Genomic DNA, 22,595 nt, shown 5'->3' with positions numbered 1-22,595 from the left:
TGGCAACACAGACACGCAATGCTAAAATCACATTTAATAAACCTAGATTCAACCGTCATGTTGACCAAGAACAACTTGCAGAACAACTTATGACCATGTTTCAGCACATTGAACCCTAGTTCTACCTTAAAAGAAAGACTCAGGATGTGATGAAGTTTGAACTTCCTGTTTCCCAAAAATCAGAACCCATGGCAACAAAGAATACAAACAAGAGTGCTGAACCAGATATATACAACAACCATGTTTTAGTGGCTTGGTGACAATCGCAGCAATGACGCTTGGAGGATCCAAGTACTGTACTGTAGTATACAGTAGAACACACTCAGGACTATTATATTGGGTGAAAGGAGTGTAAAGGGGACTAAATATGGGATATTTCGTGTTAAGAGGGCTCCAGTATTGTTAAAAAAAATGTATTTGGAAGATCTTAAACAGTTTTTTATGCACTAACTATGAAAATATTTGATCCTACTCTGCGAAAATGTGTCTACCAAAGTCATGTCCGTTCCCATTTAACCGCGATATACAAGGGACAACTGTACACGCACCTAACTTATTAAGCTGTTTCTGTTGGTCTGATTGGGGTCTAAAAATCCAAAAATTAATACAATTAGAGGATCATTATGAGATAATTTTTTAATCTATTTTTGCCAAAACTGTCACGTCGGGGTTGTATGGTTTTGCGGTGGTTGTTTTGCCAAGATGCAGAAGGACGTCGGGAAGCATTATGCAGGTAAACTAACTCGGCAAAAATACGAAAATGGAAAATGGGCCGATGGCACGGGAAGCCACGGCAAAGGCTTAACAAAAAGATTTAGCAAAAACAGGAGCAAATTTAATTCTAAACTTGTAACAACGAGGATTTTACTGCGTGGATCGTTCTCTCAAGATGCAGCAGGAACTCACCTGCGATGTGCAGGTAAGTTCCATTTCATTGATTTATTGTTCATGAAATTATGCAAAAATACAAAAACACCGAAAAGCGTGCCGATAGCGTGGGAGCTATGGCGAAGCTTAGCACAGGAACAGGAATCAAAGATCGTAGAAAATACTTAACGTAACGGGTTGCATGGAAGTAAATAGAAGACCTTTTCACTGTTGCATAGTGCAAACAAGGAAGCCAGACTGATTGTGGCGAAAAACAGGAATAAGTAGCTCTCTGATTAGTGCCCAGGAGCAGGTGAGTGTCCCAAACACTAATCAGAGGCAGGTGAAACTAATTTGCAGTCATGGCAACTAAAACACAAACCCAGGGGTGCTGAAAACAGAACTGAGGTAGTCATACTAACAGACCAAAACATGATCCGGGTAAGGATTATAACAAAACTCTCCTTAAAACAAATGCCAACGAATGACCGCCAGACAGAGTATGGCGTGAGGTAGGAATAAATAGGTCTTTGATTGGTGAACAGGATCAGGTGAGCGCCCTGTCCACTAATCAGAGGCAGGTGACAACATTTATGACCCATAGCAACAAAGAAAACAAATAAGAGTGCTGAACCACAACTAAACAACAACTAAGAAAACACTAAACTAAAAAAAACATGAACCAGGCATGACAAAAACCTGTGAGCAAAAGAAACTTCAAACTTCTGTCCACCTTTTGTCTTTGTGGTGCTTTTGTAGCTGACCAATTTTCTCTATAAATGGTCATTTTACTCCATGGACTCACTCAGTCTGAAACGCACCTCGTACGACAACATCTGCCTCCTTAGTTTCGGTACTAACATTGCTGGCTTCAGAACAGTCAGTGCTTTTATAGGAGAGTCTTAAACAAGGCGAGTTGTTTTCAGACATGTGTTAACATCATAGCTAAAAGGTTTCTTCTGCCAATTACAAATTGAACAAAATATTGTAACTGTGTCTTTGCCGACAAAGATACATTAAAGTTTTAGTTCCATTGACTGTTTTAGCCTTACAAATGACTGCGGTAGAACTAATAAACATTTCATAAACCTTAACACAGTGACCCCTGTAGAATCTTAAATGTCTCAATACTAAAACTTTCATCCATCCGTCCATTTTCTACCGCTTGTCCCTTACTGGGATGCGGGAGGTGCAGGCGCCTATCTCAGCTGCATTCAGGCGGAAGGCGGAGTACACCCTGTACAAGTCACCAGTTAAAGAAAATGTTACATACTTTGCCTCAACTGCTCTGGTTGTGGTATACTTATCAACCATTCCTGTACTTTACTTCCTTGCCCAAAACCTTTATCTGATTCCAACTGTTCCTGTTCTGCATACTTTATATTCCAGATACAGAGGTACCTCGGTTATCATACACCCCTATTTCAGTAAGAGTCCTTGTTTCCAGAATGTCACTGAACACACCAGACTACTATGGTAAGTCTAGACCAGAGGTTATTATTTATCTAATTTTTTTACTAAGTACTACTTTGGAAAACACTCGGCTCCCCAAGTACCACGATAAGGACCAACTTTAAAATTGAGTTGCTTGATTATTCATTAAAAACAAGGCAGAGGTTTTATTTAATAAACATACCTAATAATATTGGCCATTGTAACATTACACACAGTTTGAACAGTAACACTGTTGGAATATTGGAAAATAAAACACTGTACTTTCATCAAATTATTATTTGGCGTACCACCAGATGGAGCTCACGTACCACAGTCTGACAATCACTGGTGTAGTAGACAATCAAGAATAATATGGCCATGTATCATAGTTTTGTAGAGAGCCTGGTCTAGCCCTTTTAACTTTTTTCTCGCTCTAAGAGAGCTACTCATGTTGCTTGCGATACGCCATTTTACACGTACCAGGCATGCTCAGTTTGCCTCAAAGGTAATTATCATCATTCAGCCATATTTCCACCGACTTCTCGTCATATTGAAGTCAACCGAAGCAAAAAGATGCCATTGGTGGAACGTGGAACTCTCCTAAACTACCCTTGTCCTTTCCTTCTTAAGAGTCTTTAAAGGACACCTAATGAGGATTTTACTATAAATGTAAAACATTTTCTTATGGTCTAGATCAGTGGTTCTCAACCTTTTTTCAGTGATGTACCCCCTGTGAATATTTTTTTAATTCAAATACCCCCTAATCAGAGCAAAGCATTTTTGGTTGAAAAAAAGAGATAAAGAAGTAAAATACAGCACTATGTCATCAGTTTCTGATTCATTAAATTGTATAACAGTGCAAAATATTGCTCATTTGTAGTGGTCTTTCTTGAACTATTTGGAAAAAAAGATATAAAAAAACTAAAAACTTGTTGAAAAATAAACATTTGATTCAATTATAAATAAAGATTTCTACACAGAAGTAATCATCAACTTAAGGTGTAGTGTAAAAGATTGTAATAGAGATCCATCTGGATTCATGAACTTAATTCTAAACATTTCTTCGCAAAAAAATAAATCTTTAACATCAATATTTATGGAACATGTCCACAAAAAAATCTAGCTGTCAACACTGAATATTGCATTGTTGCATTTCTTTTCACCATTTATGAACTTAAATTCATATTTTGTTGAACTATTATTCAATAAATGTATTTAAAAATGATTTTTGAATTGTTGCTTTTTTTAGAATATTTAAAAAAAATCTCCCGTACCCCTTGGCATACCTTCAAGTACCCCCAGGAGTACGCCTACCCCCATTTGAGAACCACTGGTCTAGATAATATGTGTTGCAGATTTATGGTGTACATTTTACATAAATCCTGCTCCACAGTCACATTTGTAAGCTACTTTTTGATTTCTAGATGTTCCATTTTAGAGGCATTCGCAGATTGCAAATGAAACCATGCCCCACCCTCTCCAGAGGTATGATCATTTATCTTTTGAAAATGTACATTGTTGAATGTATATCTTGAAGAAGAATGTCACCGCTTTTTTTTACATACTCGGTCGAATATAAACTTCATAAACGTAGTCTCCTCCAGGCTCGACTGCTGCAACGCACTTCTTGTCGGGCTCCCCAGCAAGAACATTCAGAAGCTGCAGTACATACAAAATAGTGCTGCCAGGATCCTGATGAGAGTGCGGAAATACAGTATGAGCACATCACACCAACTCTCAAATCCCTTCACTGGCCTCCTGTTCCACTCAGGATTGAATTAAAAATCTCCCTACTAACTCACCAGTGCCTCCATGGAAATGCCCCCGTCTACCTCAAAGAACTGCTCACCCCCAAATCCTCCACACGACACTTCCGCTCCAAACAGGCTAACCTCCTCCAACCTCCAAGGACAAAGCTACGAACTATGGGAGACCGGGCTTTCTGCTCCGCTGCTCCCAGTCTGTGGAACGCTCTCCCTGACCACATGAGGGCACCTCAGACTGTGGATGCTTTTAAAAAAGGCTTAAAAACCCATCTTTTTTAAAAAGCCTTTTTATAGATATGCATGCTGGTTCTAGCTATTGGGCTGTTTCTAGTTTTATATTTTATTTGTTTTTATTATGTTTTTATTATTATTATTATTATTACTATTTTTTACACTGTGGCACATTGAGGTTGTTTGCTCAACGTAAAGTGTTTTTTTTTACAAATAAAATCTATTATTACTATTTTTATTAAATAAATTCAACAGTAATTAGGTACCCCAGCCCACTCTCTGATCTGTATGTCACATGTCAGTTGAGAGTTGATGGACAGTTGCGATAGCCAATCAGATCAGAAGTTGTCGACAGTAGCCTATCTAGGTAGCCTGATGTTAACGAGACTGTGATTGGATACACACTTGTCATTCCAAAGTGAGTATCCAATCACAAGTTTCAATTTAGCAGGAAGCAGGAAGTGTTGCGCCGTAGCCAGACCGCAATAGCAGAGAAGGAGAACAAAACGTTGATTAGGTGGCTGATATATATTTGCAAGGCCATTTTCAAGAAGGATATTCAAAGAGAAACTACATATTTTGAGCCGATGTCGGCCAACCCCAGAAGCGGGATTAGCTGTACTGGCGATGAAATATGGAAATGCTCGCCAGTACCATTGGTTTATACAGCGTCGAATAGTGAGTTAGAATATTTAATTTTTCACTTTTAATGTTTTTTGCAATTTTAATTTTGAGAGTACCACATAAGATATGTTTTAGTATTTCTCCTGCAATTGTCATGTGGTGACAACAATTATGGTATTTTGAGGGGTAATCTTTGAAGTCGGACATCACTGAAGGCCTAGGTGGGAAACGCAGGGCCCACCACTGAGACACGGTCGGTGAGGTGTAGAAAATTAGGTCTTTTAATTAGGACTAATTAGTCAGGCAAAAATCTGAAGGTACACAATTAACATTAGTCAACAAACCAGTGTTGTGAGGAAAGCGACACTGGCAGAGCAACCCTCCTGATGAGCCACCGATCACTAATCAAGAGGAGGTGAGGACAAGGAACGCTCAAGCCAGTGATAAAATGACTGAGAAAGAAGGCAAACAGGAAATGGAAAGCAAAATAAAAATGGCAAAATCAGCGCACTATGAAACATAATGTCATAAACTATCATCACTTGAAACTTATGATTTGATGCTTTGTTTTTGTTTAACACAAGTATCCAACATTATAAGAACATTTATAAATCAGGAAAGAAGAACATCTTTTTAGGTCCCCTTTTATAAGGGTAAAAGTTATTTTAAATGTTCATTTATCCTTTTAATGTGTCATTTATATGAATTATCCATTGTTTTCTGTGTGTAAAACTATAATTATCTACAAAATAAGTGGTTTGATTTAACATGTTTGAGTTTGTTTAAAGGGGCGCATTATCACAATTTCAGAAGGGTTAAAACCAATAAAAATCAGTTCCCAGTGGCTTATTTTATTTTTCGAAGTTTTTTTCAAAATTGTACCCATCATGAAATATCCCGAAAAAAGGCTTTAAAGTGACTGATTTTCGCTATCTGTAAATCCACCCGTCCATTTTTCTGTGACGTCACATAGTGACGCCAATACAGAAAAACATGGCGGATAGAACAGCAAGATATAGCGACATTAGCTTGGATTCAGACTCAGATTTCAGCGGTTTAAGCGATTTAACAGATTACGCATGTATTGAAACGGATGATTGGAGTGTAGAGGCAGATATCGAAAACAAAACTGAAGAAGAAACTGAAGATATTGAGCGAATAGCTATTGAAGCTATTCGGCTATCGCCTTGTAACCAACGATTGCATCTTTTGACCACTGGAGGAAATTAAATCCGTCGATTGGTAAGTGTTTGTTTGGCATTAAATGTGGGTGGAAGGAAAGGCTGGATGCAAATATAGCTAAAAATGTACATACAGCTAGCCTAAATAGCATGTTAGCATCAATTAGCTGGCATTCATGCCGTGACCAAATATATATGATTAGCACATAAATCAATAACATCAACCAAACTCACCTTTGTGATTTCGTTGACTTTATCGTTAGATATGCTTCTGCTTTGAGTGTCGCAGGATATCCACACATCTCTGTCACATCGCTATCGTCTGTAATATGTGCAGAACAAACGAGGGACTTTCGCATCTTTTGACACTGGTGCAACGTAAATCAGTCGATTGGTATGTGTTTGTTTGGCATTAAATGTGGGTGGAGGGAAAGGCTGGATGCAAATATAGCTACAAATGAGGCATAACGTTGGAATGTGTACATACAGCTAGCCTAAATAGCATGTAAGCATCGATTAGCATGCCGTGCTAATCGATGCACATTCCACGTAAGTCAACTTGAATCCGTTCCTGATCGTGTTGTTACACCCTCCGACAACACACCGACGAGACATGATGTCTCCAATGTACGGAAAACAGTCGAAAAAACGGAAAATAACAGAGCTGTTTTGACTTGTGTGTGTAATGTGTTTGAAAAAATGGCGGATTGCTTCCCATTGTAACGTCACGGGTGAAAAGGTCATCGCTCCGACAGCGAACAATTGAAAGGCGTTTAAATCCCCAAATTCACCCTTTTAGAGTTCGGAAATCGGTTAAAAAAACATATGGTCTTTTTTCTGCAACATCAAGGTATATATTGACGCTTGCGTAGGTCTGGTGATAATGTTCCCCTTTAACAAATTATCTGGAGTGACTTTGTTTCCCACCGGAAAAATGGTTTTCGGTTTTCATAAGACGGACCCTTTGGAGGGGATTGACAATGAAAAGACCGACAAATGTGGAATCCCGTTCTCACTGCAGTGGTTTTTCCAACCACTAATGATGTTTTTCTTGCATGAAAGTGTTGCACCTTCTCACCTGCACATAGTCAACGCTCCTACCGAGCGCTTTGAAGGCGGTGTACATGACTTCTCTTTTGCCTCCCCACTTCTGCATGATACACACGCACTTGTTGTTAAGCACCAGTCTGGATATCTGCTGCAGGCTCTCAGCATAGCTCTCGTCCGTCTCCTCGGGGCCCCTGCTGTGAAAGTTACTCCTCCACACATATGTGGCGACCTTGTCCCATCCCATGACTTCTTTGAAAATGTCCATCATGTACAAGTCTTCATCCGAGTTCCCGTCCACCACCAAGATGACTTTGATTCCAGGGTACGTCAGCCTCTTTACTGACACCAGGCATTTCCTCAGGTAGTTTGGATCCTCTTGATACGCGGCAATGCACAGCGCTAAAGATTTATTCAGTTTGATCGGCGTCTCTAAGGACCGCTTCATATTTCGATGTTCTAGGAGTGCAAAAAGGCTTTGGATAATGAGATGGACAACCAAGATGGCTCCGTACAGTCCAAAGGAGAGGTGGTTGTGGGCTGTGGTGAAGAACTGGTAGCCCATGATGTAGGCCGTGGAGATGCCCACCAAGAGGGACACGCCAAACATGGTGGTCCCAAATATCCGCAGGTAGGTGAGGACTCGTTGGCAACTCATCTGGGGAAATATTTGTTTTTAAGAATTAGTAATTGTGCATGGAGGAGAAAATCTTTCATTTTAGTACATTTAAAGTCCTTTTAAATCAGTTAAAACATGTCATATGCTATTTTTTTTCTCTGGGGACCATTTCATCATTAAGGGAACAATAAATATTGAAGCAAAAACAACCTTAAATTATGAGTGCTTGGATTTGATTTTAATATTTATACTATCTCAGTAAAAAGAAGACTTTTGAGTTGAGTTTATTTTGAAAATGCATATAAATCCAGCAAAAATAACTGGCATGTAACCCCTCGCTCAATGTCATCTAAATCAGTGGTCCCCAACCTTTTTGTATCCGCGGACCGGTCAACGCTTAATCATTTGTCCCTCCCCCTTTGTCATGAAAAAGGGAGGTTTTTGTGGTTGATGCACTAATCGTAAGTGTATATTGTGTTTTTTATGTTGATTTAATAAAAATATATATGTATATTTTTTAAAAATAAAAATGTATAAAAAATTCTTCTGCGGCCCGGTGGTTGGGGACCACTGATCTAAAGCTCACCTTTTAAGTTCACACTTTGCACCAGCATTTTGGAACGAGGTGATCGAAGAAAGGTAAAAAAAATAATAAAACTATCTGTTGCAGCATAGGATAAATTTATGTGCAACTTTTACATGTCATTGCCTATAACTGCGGTGCGTTCAAAGACCATTGATTGAGATTAAGAAAAAGAGAGGCATCACTAGTTTTTAAAGACAGAGGGAGAGAGTTTTAAACCACCTGGAGATGTACGAATAAAAATATAGTAATAACAAAAATAATGATGTATTATTAGGATTCACATGATCCACAGATGATATTCCTACGTGTATCAGGTAATATCAACTTTACATTCTGAAATAAAGGGAAACTTTAAATAAATAAATAAATAAATGGGTTGTACTTGTATAGCGCTTTTCTACCTTCAAGGTACTCAAAGCGCTTTGACACTACTTCCACATTAACCATTCACACACACATTCACACACTGATGGAGGGAGCTGCCATGCAAGGCGCCAACCAGCACCCATCAGGAGCAAGGGTGAAGTGTCTTGCTCAGGACACAACGGACGTGACGAGGTTGGTACTAGGTGGGAATTGAACCAGGGACGCTCGGGTTGCGCACGGCCACTCTCTCCACTGCGCCACGCCGTCCCTTATTTACCAATCTTCATTCATATTTAAGTGAATAATAATGGGTTATATGATTATTTCATATTGTGGCCAATTTATATTAAGTTGCTGTCAAAAAAAAATATATATATATATATACATATATATATATATATATATATGTATATCCATTTTCTACCACTTATTCCCCGTTGGAGTCGCGGGGGGCGCTGGTGCCTATCTCCGCTACAATCTGGCGGAAGGCAGCGTACACCCTGGACAAGTCGCCACCTCATCGCAGGGCCAACACAGATAGACAGACAACATTCACACACTAGGGCCAATTTAGTGTTGCCAATCAACCTATCCCCAGGTGCATGTCTTTGGAAGTGGGAGGAAGCCGGAATACCCGGAGGGAACCCACACATTCACGGGGAGGAGATGCAAACTCTACACAGAAAGATCCCGAGCCCAGGATTGTGAGGCAGTTGCACTAACCCCTCTGCCACTGTGAAGCCCATATATAACTGGGATGAGGTGGCGACTTGCCCAGGGTGTACACCACCTTCTGCCCGATTGTAGCTGAGATAGGCAACAGCGCCCCCCGCTACCCCAAAGGGAATAAGCGGTAGACAATGGATGGATGGATATACTGTATATATATATATATATATATATATATATATATATACAGTACAGGCCAAAAGTTTGGAAACACCTTCTAATTCAATGCGTTTTCTTTATTTTCATGATAATTTACATAGTAAATTGTCACTGAAGGCATCAAAACTATGAATGAACACATGTGGAGTTATGTACTTAACAAAAAAAAGGGGAAATAACTGAAAACATGTTTTATATCGTAGTTCCTTCAAAATAGCCACCCTGATTATTTTTTTGCACACTCTTGGCATTCTCTCCATGAGCTTCGAGAGGTAGTCACCTTAAATAGTTTTCACTCCACAGGTATCATGTGACATCACCAGGCGCTATCAGTCATCAAAACAAGTAGGGCGAATACCTGAAGACAGGGTTTACGTGGGGCATTAAAAGTCATTTTATTGATTTTGCGAAGATTAAGGCCTTAAATGGCATTAAAAAGCATTACATTTGATGTCCCAAGGCATTGAAACAATTATACAATTGCAGGACCGGGCTGATAGTAGTAAGTCAATCAATCGAACAGTTAATGAAAATGAACTCAATAACTTTGCCATCATCGATACACTGCTTCGTCTGTCTATGTGTTTCTTCCCTTCGGCTGCAGCTTTCAATCTGGGCACCAGAGGTTAGGTAAAGTCCAAAAGTGTGAAAAGTGCTGCCTCAATACGGCAAAATGAAACGGCTCTTGGGGCTCAAACTTTGCCATTCTTTGGTCACTGTAAGCGTGTAATTCTTTACTCTGATGCCATGTCATGTTTTTTAGGAGACTGAACTCGTTATGGGGCTTCACGGTGGCAGAGGGGTTAGTGCGTCTGCCTCAAAATACGAAGTTCCTGCAGTCCTGGGTTCAAATCCAGGCTCGGGATCTTTCTGTGTGGAGTTTGCATGTTCTCCCCGTGAATGCGTGGGTTCCCTCCGGGTACTCCGGCTTCCTCCCACTTCCAAAGACATGCACCTGGGGATAGGTTGATTGGCAACACTAAATTGGCCCTAGTGTGTGAATGTGAGTGTGAATGTTGTCTGTCTATCTGTGTTGGCCCTGCGATGAGGTGGCGACTTGTCCAGGGTGTATCCCGCCTTCCGCCCGATTGTAGCTGAGATAGGCGCCAGCGCCCCCCGCGACCCCAAAAGGGAATAAGCGGTAGAAGATGGATGGATGGATGGAGGTATCATAGTTTTGATACCTCCATGTACAATGTAAATAGTTATAAAAATAAAGAAACGAGTGTGTGTATGTGTATATCTAGAGGGTATATTTAAATATGTTCTAGCTATATTAACCTCAACTTTAAAAAGTCAAAATCCAAATTAAGTTGTTGTTTTTTTTAAAGATGGTTTCAACCAAATCCATTTAATAATTGTTTTTTTTTTAGTCTATGTAAACATACTTAGTGTGTATGGGGCATCAACTTTGGGTCTATGGTGGGATGGTGTATGGGGTCCCAGAATTTTGTGCTCCAGCCCTGCATGTTACCATTCACTTTTGAACCCATGTCCCCCTTTCATTATCCACTGAGCAAACCACCCACCCAAGATAGACTTCCTCCATGAATGCACATTTTCTTTGTAAATCTGTTTAAGTTTATTATTCGGGTGATGTTTGGTCGGCCAAAAGAAAGGTATTGGCGGGCCATATTTGGCCCACGAGCCACCGATATACGACAACCGTTTTAGTTTATGCAACATACAAAGATGGAGTAACATGTTTTAGATTAGATTATATTAGATAGTACTTTATTTATTCCGTCAGGAGAGTTCCTTCAGGAAAATTACAATTTTCAGCACAATCCCATTCAAGATCAGACAAACATTACAGGGAGACAGAACAGGATCGCTGACGGGTCTGCCGGCTTAACAGCCATAGTACACATCCCTCTCACATGTGTGTAAGACTTTAACACCAGCAGTATTTAATGATAAAGTTAATTGCAGTTATCAAATTGTATAAATATAATCCCAAAATAAACAACACTGATTTATAGAGTATTCCAAGGTCGGGAACAAAATCCCCAAATCCTCAGTTTAAACGGTAAACCAGAACTGAGATTCTTCTTTTGATTTGAAGCTGTGTTCATCCAACAAGTCACTTCATTTTGTTGTTTTTTTTATTGCGGGAGCAAATTAGGATGATCCTCTGTTTATTCCTCTGAGCTATGAATGACAGTCTTCTATGAAATGACCGCGCTGGCAGTGTTGTTTCCAGCAGTCATTATGTTGCTACCTCCATCTGTTTGGCAGACCTACGGAGACCCACTCAGCGTGGCTCGGCACAGAGGGGACCACCCTGTGATGTCATCTGTTTATATCTCCGTGGGAAGAAAACGACAAATAGCTTTTTGGGAGTCCCAGTTGCTGCATATTCACTCGGTGTCTCCTCATACTTGCAAAGAAGAAAACATATAAAAACTACTGCTATAAACTATTAATCAACAAATATGAATGGATTAAAGAAGCATTTGGGGTTAGGCTAGACCTCTTATTTCTGCCGGAATTATAACCAAGCTGTCCACCAAAACATTGTCTTTAAATGCAAGGAGTCTCCACCCACCGGGAGGGAACATTTTCAGAAGCAAAACTTTATTTTCTTGTTGATTGGTAAATAGTTATATCAAATGTAATATAAATGAATCTCCATTTCTTATTATTGCCAATAAGACACTATATTTGATTAGAAAAATAAGGTCCAATAAGGTCTTGTTCACAAGTGAGGGAAGAGTGGATCGTGAGATCGACAGGCGGATCGGTGCGGCGTCTTCAGTAATGCGGACGTTGTACCGATCCGTTGCTGTGAAGAAGGAGCTGAGCCGGAAGGCAAAGTGTCAGAGTTGCCACTGAGAGTTTGTTTGTGTTTTAGTTTCTCCTCCGTGTGTTTAGTATTTCCTGTCCTTAGTTCCTGTCTAGTGCTCTTATTTTGGTTCAGCTTCCTGTTTGTTTCCCTGTGTCCTGTTTTCACTCAGCTGTGGCTGATTGGCATCTGGTCACACCGGATGTCAATCGGCCAGCTCGTATTTTACCTGCTTTGTTCCTCCAGTCAGTGCTGGATCATTGTATTGTATTGTCGTTGCCTCATGTCACTCTTGTGTCTTTGCTACCTGTCTGGCATCATTTCAGCTATTACCTGTCGTGCTACATCTTGCCCTGGTCGTCGTAGTGGTAAGCTGTTTTTGTTAGCCATTAGCTATTTCCAGTTTTTCTGTTTGTTATCCTCTAGCTTCCATACTAAAGTTCCTTTTTGTTTTTCTAGCTCCCAGTGCTAGCTCTCTTAGTTTGTTATTCCGCCCACGTGCGTGCTTTTTGTTTGTTCTTGTGTAGTTTTAATTAAATCAGGTTTTCATATACCATGCCTGCCTCCATCTCTGCATCTCGGGGTTCGACAACAACAAATAACTGTGACACAAAGCTCTCAATTTACCGGTCGATCTACATTCCCATCCTCACCTATGGTCATGAGCTTTGGGTCATGACCGAAAGGACAAGATCACGGGTACAAGCGGCCGAAATGAGTTTCCTCCGCCGGGTAGCGGGGATCTCCCTTAGAGATAGGGTGAGAAGCTCTGCCATCCGGGAGGAGCTCAAAGTAAAGCCGCTGCTCCTCCACATCGAGAGGAGCCAGATAAGGGTGGTTCGGGCATCTGGTCAGGATGCCACCCGAACGCCTCCCTGGGCACGTCCAACCGGTAGGAGGCCACGGGGAAGACCCAGGACACGTTGGGAAGAATATGTCTCCCGGCTGGCCTGGGAACGCCTCGGGATCCCCCGGGACGAGCTATACGAAGTGGCTGGGGAGAAGGAAATCTGGGCTTCCCTGCTTAGGCTGCTGCCCCCGTGACCCGACTTCAGATAAGCGGAAGAAAATGGATGGATGGATGAAAGGTCCCAAGAAACTGCTCAACACTCTGGTGTGAGAGAGGGATGGGGGGAGAGAATCAAATGCTTGCATGATGGCTGAGGGTGTGACCCCCAAGGTGCAGAAACAGGTAGATGACGTGCAGGGAAAAATGTTTTTTTTATCAGGAACACCCAAATAAAGTTGCAACTGTGGTTAAAAAAAAACATAGTCGAGCAGTGTGCAAAAAATATGCAACATCTCCTGATTTAAAGTTAAAGTTAAAGTACCAATGATTGTCACATACACACTAGATGTGGCGAAATTATTCTCTGCATTTAACCCATCACCCTTAATCACCCCCCGGGAGGTGAGGGGAGCAGTGGGCAGCAGCGGTGCCGCGCCCGGGAATCATTTATGGTGATTTAACCCCCAATTCCAACCCTTAATGCTGAGTGCCAAGCAGGGAGGTAATGGGTCCCATTTTTATAGTCTTTGGCATGACTCGGCCGGGATTTGAACTCACGACCTACCGGGACACTCCTTTCTGCAAACATGGGGCAGGTGTCTCAAGGATTTGATTCATACTGCACTTATACTGCACAACCTGCTCAGTAGACTTGTGGTTAGAGTGTAGGTCGCGAGTTCAAACCCCGGTCATACTCCAGTCTATAAAAATGAGACCCGTCACCTCCCTGCTTGGCACTCAGCATCATGGGTTGGAATTGGGGGTTGAATCACCAAAATGATTCCCGAGTGCGGCCACTGCTGCTGCTCACTGCTCCCCTCACCTCCCAGGGGGTGGTACAAGAGAATGGGTCATACGCAGAGGGTAATTTCACCACACCGAGTGTGTGTGTGACTATTAGTGGTACTTTTAACTTTAACTTTTCTAGACACTCTACTCATCATTCATTCACTCCACACTCACACAACGGTGGTGGTAGGCTACATTTGTAGCCACAGCTGCTGGGTAGACTGACAGAAGTCTACGCCACCAAACATTCATGTACATTCCTACACCAGTGTTAGCAAAGGTGGGTGCCCAAGGACACAACAGCGGGGATCGGGATGACGGGAGCCGGAATCGAACCAGGAACCCTCAATTTGCAGCCCCACCTGATACCAGATGATCACCTCAATAGTTAACTCGGAACTTCAGCTGCTCTTCTGTTTAAATGGGACACAAATTGCCAGAAAAGGTTATAATAATAATCTGAAAAGACATGACAATGAATAAACGATACAGTTATCAAACCGCCAGGGCAGAGCGATGCTGATTGACATGAAAAGAACGATACAGAAGGACGCAAATAACCGACCGCAGAGCAGTCCAGTAAACTCTTGGCTGCAACATAACGTCTTGTTCATTTGCCTGCTGGATGAGAAGCCCCCAAGCAGTGCAGCAGACCTCTTCTGGCACACGGCGAGGCTGTTAACGTCAAACACTCTTTTATAAGACCCCTGATACAAACTGTATTCATGCTCACTGAAGACAAATGCGCGCATAAAAGCTCATTACGCCACAACAAACTGTAATGTTTATATAAAGACACATTAATTGTTCGATGCTGAGTGTGCAATTCACCCCCCTCAGCTTGTGTATACGTGTGAATTATACACGTGTACACAACTTTACATAACAATTAAAGCCGAATAAACCCCTTCACCCTTTCTTGTTGGATCAACTTTGGATGAACTGCATTACGGTCAACCAACATAGTATTAATTCCAACATAATGGGATAACAATGTGACATATGTTATATTCTGATACCACCATGGCAACTCACCACATGCTCACATTAACACCTACTGAGGGTTTGGAGCAGAGGTGTCAAACTTGTTTTCATTGAGGGCCACATTGCACTTATGGCTGCTCTCAGAGGGCCACATGTTACAGTGAATATTATATTAGTGTTGTCCCAATAACCGGTAACGGTTCCAAAATTATTTCGATACTTTTTGATACTTTTGTAATTAAAAGGGACCACAAAAAATTGCTTTTTTGCCTTTGTTTGAACAAAAAATCCTACGGTACATTAAACATAAGTTTCTTATTGCAAGTTTTCTTTGAATAAAATAGGGGATAGGTTGATAGACAACACTAAATTGGCCCTAGTGTGTGAATGTGAGTGAGAATGTTGTCTGTCTAGCTGTGTTGGCCCTGTTATGAGGTAGCAACTTGTCCAGGGTGTACGGCGCCTTCCGCCCGATTGTAGCTGTGATAGGCACCGCGACCCCAAAGGGAAAAAGCGGTAGAAAATGGATGGATGGATGGATGAAATAGTGAACATACAAGACAACGTGTCTTTTATTAGTAAGTAGGCAAACAAAGACTGTCTGCCTACTTACTATATATATTGTATACAATATATATATAATTGTATACAATTATATATATATTGTGTCATTTTCCATTCTATTATATTGTCAAAATTATTAAGGACAAGTGGTAGAGAATTAATTATGAATCTACTTGTTTATTTACAGTTAAATGGTAAATGGGTTATACTTGTATAGCACTTTTCTACCTTCAAGGTACTCAAAGCGCTTTGACACTATTTCCACGTTCACCCATTCACACACTGATGGCGGGAGCTGCCATGCAAGGCGCTCACCAGGACCCATCAGGAGCAAGGGTGAAGTGTCTTGCCCAAGGACACAACAGACGTGACTAGGATGGTAGAAGGTGGGGATTGTACCAGTAACCCTCAGATTGCTAGCACAGCCACTCTACCAACTTCGCCACGCCGTAATATCTGCTTACTTTCTTTTTTAACATGTTCTGTTTACACTTGTGTTAAAATGTAATAATCACTTATTCTTCTGTTGTTTGGATGCTATATATTAGTTTTTAATGATACCACAAATTTAGGTATCAATCCGATACCAAGTAGTTACAGGATCATACATTGGTCATATTCAAAGTCCTCATGTGTCCAGGGACATATTTCCTGAGTTTATAAACATAATATGAATTTATTTTAAAATGTTGTGAGGCCAAAAAATATCGACGTAATCATAGTAGTATCGACTATACAGGATGTTAGGTGTAGATACACCAATAGTATTTGTTTACATTTTCACGTTGGTGAGCTACAGTGTGTAGTGAAGCATGTTTAGCTATTCCTCGTCCTGCAGGGATGATACTTGTAGAAAACTTAATTTATTTTTCGCCATGGAGACGAGGTTTAGCTAAAACACTGCCGACTGGGGTTAGACTTTAGCCGCTAACTGGCTAGCCGTGTCTCAAAGCACCTCTTCCTGAGGGCGTTTTAGTGACATAACTTCACCTTTATCGTTAGTTTTTAAGACAAAATGTATTCGTTCTCCCTTTTCTGTCTACACACAGTGTCTGCTTGTAAGTACTCTGTGATTGTGTGCTGCCGAACATGCTCCTCTGCTCGTAAAACCAGCAATGACACGACATGATTTCGGGCTCCAGTACTCTGGAATACCCTCCCGGTAACAGTTCGCGATGCCACCTCAGTAGAAGCATTTAAGTCTCACCTTAAAACTCATTTGTATACTCTAGCCTTTAAATAGACTCCCTTTTTAGACCAGTTGAGCTGCCGTTTCTTTTCTTTTTCTTCTATGTCCCACTCTCCCGTGTGGAGGGGGTCCGGTCCGATCCGGTGGCCATGTACTGCTCGCCTGTGTATCGGCTGGGGACATCTCTGCACTGCTGGTCCGCCTACGCTTGGGATGGTTTCCTGCTGGCTCCGCTGTGAACGGGACTCTCGCTGCTGTGTCTTGGATCCTCTTTGGACTGGACTCTCGCGACTGTGTTGTATCCATTGTGGATTGAACTTTCACAGTATCATGTTAGATCCGCTCGACATCCATTGCTTTCCTCCTCTCTAAGGTTCTCATAGTCATCATTGTCACCGACGTCCCACTGGGTCATTATTGTCACCAATGTCCCACTGGGTGTGAGTTTTCCTTGCCCTTATGTGGGCCTACCGAGGATGTCGTGGTGGTTTGTGCAGCCCTTTGAGACACTAGTGATTTAGGGCTATATAAGTAAACATTGATTGATTGATTGATTGATGATGACGACGACGACGGGGGCGCTGTGGGTGGCGGACCGGTACTTTTCAGAGACGGTATACTACCGAATATGATTCATTACTTTTGCGGTATTATACTAATACTGGTATACCGTACAACCATAATATATACATATATATATATATATATATATATATATATATATACTGGTATACTGTACAACCATAATATATACATATATATATATATATATATATATATATATATATATATATATGTATATATATATATATATATATATATATATATATATATATATATATATATATATATATATATATATATATATATATATATCGCCTCATTATTGTATTACATAATTCTGGAAGAATTTAATTATTCCCATTTCACGAATAATTTAATTATTCCCATTTCACGTAGAATTGATGAATAATGTACTTGCTTTTGAAATCACAATTCAGAGGGACAAACATTTTATTCCAACAAAAATATTTGGAATATATGTCAACCATACAGGTAGGTGCAACTTTTTGAAACAAGGGCCCGCATAGTTAAAGTCTAAGTATGCAGGAACCATTTTGATGTATTTTTTCCAATCCATTCATTGGCTATAGATTGTCCCTCTCGGGGTCTTGTGGGGGCTGGAGCCTATCCCAGCTGCACTCAGTCGAAAACACAGTACACCATGGACAAGTCGCCGCCTAATTGCAGGGCCCTCACAGATATATTTTGTAAAAACAGTTGCTAAAACAGACATTTCATATGTTTGAAGACGACACTTATAAAGTAAAGGAAAGTACCAATGATTGTCACACACACACTAGGTGTGGTGAAATTAACCTCTGCATTTGACCCATCCCCTTGATCACCCCCTGGGAGGTGAGGAGAGCAGTGAGCAGCAGCGGTGGCCGCGCCCAGGTATAATTTCTGGTGATCCAACCCCCAATTCCAACACTTGATGCTGAGTGCCAAGCAGGGATGTAATAGGTCCTATCCATATAGTCTATAGTTTCAGCGTTGTGTTATAGGTGACAAAGTGAACTATTATTAATCATTACACAGGTAAACAACAACAGTAAAATTACAAAAAAGTAATGTGATGAGAAAAAGCTAAATTTCTATATTCCATCCTTCCATCCATTTTCTACCACTTGTCCGGTTCAGGGTCGCGGGGGGTGCTGGAGCCTATCTCAGCTGCATTTGGGCGGAAAGCGGGGTACACCCTGGACAAGTCACCACCTCATCACAGGGCCAACACAGATAGACAGACAACATTCACACTCACATTCACGCACTAGGGCCTATCAACACTTTTTTTTTTTTTTGATCTAATCAAATGAGTTTTGAGTCTCACCTTAAAACTCATTTGTATACTCTAGCCTTTAAATAGACCTCCTTTTTACACCAGTTGATCTGCCGCTTCTTTTCTTTTTCTCCTCTGTCCCCCCCTCCGATGACCATGGATGAAGTACTGGCTGTCTAGAGTCGGGACCCAGGATGGACCGCTCGTCGGGACCCAGGATGGACCGCTCGCCTGTGTATCGGTTGGGGACATCTCTACGATGCTGATCCGACTCCGCTTGGGATGGTTTCCTGTGGACGGGACTCTCGCTGCTGTCTTGGCTCTGCTTTGAACTGAACTCTTGCGGCTGTGTTGGAGCCACTATGGATTGAACTTTCACAGTATCATGTTAGACCCGCTCGACATCCATTGCTTTCGGTCCCCTAGAGGGGGGGGTTTGCCCACATTTGAGGTCCTCTCCAAGGTTCTCATAGTCATCATTGTCACTGGCGTCCCACTGGGTGTGAATTCTCCCTGTCCACTAGGTGTGAGTTTTTCTTGCCCTTATGTGGGTTCTTCCGAGGATGTCGTAGTCGTAGTGGTTTGTACAGTCCTTTGAGACATTTGTGATTTAGGGCTATATAAATAAACATTGATTGATTGATTGATTGATTGATTGATCTTTTTTTGTTTGCGAAACAAAAAGAAAAAAAATGGCCGCTGTATTATTTGACTTTTCAGTACGAGACCCTTAATGTAAGAAGTTCTTAATACCAAATCGTCAGCTTTTTTAACATTACATCACAATTTTTTTTACACACATTTACACTGTTATTTTTTTTTTTTTGCTTCGGGCAAAGAAAACTGGAGCTGCAGGCCACACTTTGGACACCCATTTTGTTAATATAATGTTTTTTGCATGGTCAGATTGTTCTCAAAATTAAAATTTTATGCAATTGTTTGCAATAGATGCAATTCTTCAGTCAAAATTAAAGAAACCCACTTAAAAGGATGTGACTGTCCACATTTGGCCCCCGGGCCTTGAGTTTGACACCGGTGGTTTAGAGTTTCCGCCTCAACACCTTAGCTTCTTTTGAACTGGAGGAGATCCTGCTTGAAGCCAGACCACACAACCCCATGGATGACATGCAGACTTGACACACAATTTGTTGCTCCGTGACTCCTTGTGTGTTTATTTGCAAGCACTTCCCATGCATGAAACGCTTACGCTGGGTAAGCCCTTCCGTTTCTTCTGCTGTGGCGTCCTTGCCGAAAGCTGTGTGGCAAACTGCAAGGTGTCAGACTTTTCAGATATGTGTGAATTCAGGAATTCGGCGAGGAAACCGGGCAACTTGTGAGGGGGCTTTGTTCTTTTGCAGCTTGTCATAAGCCCTTTTGGGCGTACAATCCAACGCTAAGGTCAGACCACCAAGTGGGCCGGTGTGGAAGTTAACGCCCACGGCATACTCTAAACTTGGACCCCTGGGCCTGTGTCACATAAAATGAGGAGGATCTGAGATGGTCATTAATGCATAAAGACCATTTATTGTGTGTTGATGTCAGCGCTTTGGACGCCGAGTGATGTCATTAACAATCTCTTGAGTCCAACTCACACAAAGTGACAATAACGTCAAGCATGGGAGGAGAGTGCATGGTTTGTATGAAAGAAATATGAATTATTGTATTTTTCGGATTATAAATCGCTCCAGAGTATTCGTCGCACAGGCCGAAAATGCATAATAAAGAAGGAAAAAAACATATATAAGTCGCACTGGAGTATAAGTCACATTTTTGGGGGGAAATTTATTTGATAAAAATAGACATTTGAAAGGCAATTTAAAAATAAATAAAGCCCTAGAGTAAACTGGGTAACACATGGTATATTGACAAAGCTTAACCCATTGTTACTATAACAATCTACAAGATTAATATAGGTTGCCTCTCTCTCTTCCCCTCCATCTTTCGGTATTCCTTTTTTATTTTAATTTTTTTTATTTCATTTATTTTTTTATTATCGCTCTAGCTATCATTAGGTATACGTATTGTTGCATTTGAACAACTGCATTGTTGAAAATAAAGGTAAACTATTGGTATTGTTCATGATCGATAGCGCTTTTTCTATTGGTATTTGTTTTGCTCCAGTTTTGGTGTAAAAATGCTCATCGTCATTTCTATATTATTGTTTATTTCACTAACTGCCTATTTGCTATCACTTTTACGATCATATTTGTACATATCGTATGTGCTGGTGTTGTTCTATTATTGTTGTTGTTATTGTTGTGTTTGCTGTTGTTGTTTGTGTCTTTCTGTCTTATCCCCCTCTTATCATCACAATTTCCCCCTCTGTCTTCCTTTTTTTCTCTCTATCCCAGGGGTAGGGAACCTATGGCTAGCAAGCCAGATTTGGCTCTTTTGATGACTGCATCTGGCTCTCGGATAAATCTGAGCTGACATTGCTTAACATGATAAGTAATGAATGATTCCACTTGTAATCACAGTGTTAAAAATAACGCTCAAAATATAAAACATTCTCATGCATTTTTATTCCATCCATCCGTTTCCTACCGCACCTGTTCAAGAAGTTGCATAATGGTAAGAAATTATTTATTTATTATTGGTTAGTGTGGGGCTTGCCCCTCTGGGGGTTCTTCAGACCACCAAGCACCGAAATGAGAGCCTGTTTCAGGGTTACAATATTGTTTTATCTTTCAATAAGTCTCTTAGTTGCTGTCCAGCAATTGTATTTTTGTCTTTCGTTCTCGCTCGCGCTCTGGCTCGAGCCCCAACCCCGTCTCTCCTACTGGCTGCTGCTTATAACAGAGCGACAGGTGATTAGATAACAAGGCCAAGGTGGACCATCTACGCACCTGTCGCTGATTTCGAGGCCTGTCCTGGCACACCCCAGTTCGCTGCAGGCCCGCAGGCCACGACCCCTCCACAGTTAGCTTCAGAATAACAATGTTATTACAAAGAATAGGAGACCAGTTATACCCTAGAAATGTTGGTCTTACTTAAAAATGCACACATTTAGTTGTGTTCAGTGTTAAGGAAAATATTATATGGCTCTTACGGAAATACTTTTTGAAATATTTGGCTTTTTGGCTCTCTCAGACAAAAAGGTTCCCAACCCCTGTTCTATCCCCTCCTGCTCCGGCCCGGCTGCACCAAATGATAATATAAATACATTTAATAAAGTCAAATTCAAATAAGGCAACAAGAGAAGTATCCTACACTTCTCTTTTGTAAATTAAATCTGAACAGCCGATATGGGCATCTACATCAACTATATGATTTGCCTGAGAAGCTGGACAGGACAAAAATAAATAAATAAATAAATAAATAAAGAATAGTGAACAACAGGCTGAATAAGTGTACGTTATATGACGCAAAAATAACCAACTGAGAAGGTGCCTGGTATGTTAACGTAACATATTATGGTAAGAGTCATTTAAATAGCTATAACATATAGAACATGCTATACGTTTAGCAAACAATCTGTCACTCCTAATCGATAAATCCGATGAAATCTTCTTCCTCGATGTCGCTTCTAAACAACTCTGCCAACTGCAAAGGCATGCGCCGCTTCCTATTGTTGTTTTCTGCTGCATATTTCACTACGTCCGGATTGTAATCTGCAGTACATGATTTCCTTTTCGGTGCCATTTTTGTTCAGCCCTTCTCAGTTTTTATAAGTTACCACCAATGTTGAAATGATATTTATCTTTGTGGAAACACTGATCATGTTAATGGTTTCTCACAATAAATATACTGTATATAGAAACAGATAAATATTTTAAAAAAAAATAATGGGTATTTCTGTCAGTCATTCCGTAGTACATTTTTT

General features: G+C 40.8%; 1 protein-coding gene across 1 annotated transcript in view; it reads right to left on the bottom strand.

Moving 5' to 3' along the window:
• Window positions 1-22,595, bottom strand: part of has2 (hyaluronan synthase 2) — a 49,166-nt gene that overhangs the window by 7,059 nt on the left and 19,512 nt on the right. Inside the window, exon 2 of the mRNA XM_061914743.1 lies at window positions 7,182-7,808. Coding sequence (XP_061770727.1) covers window positions 7,182-7,808 — 627 coding nt within the window. The remainder of the gene's footprint in view (window positions 1-7,181; window positions 7,809-22,595) is intronic.

This window comes from Nerophis ophidion, linkage group LG11 (assembly GCF_033978795.1).
Source record: "Nerophis ophidion isolate RoL-2023_Sa linkage group LG11, RoL_Noph_v1.0, whole genome shotgun sequence".
Classification (NCBI taxonomy): domain Eukaryota; kingdom Metazoa; phylum Chordata; class Actinopteri; order Syngnathiformes; family Syngnathidae; genus Nerophis; species Nerophis ophidion.
This window is presented reverse-complemented; position numbering and strand designations above follow the sequence as displayed.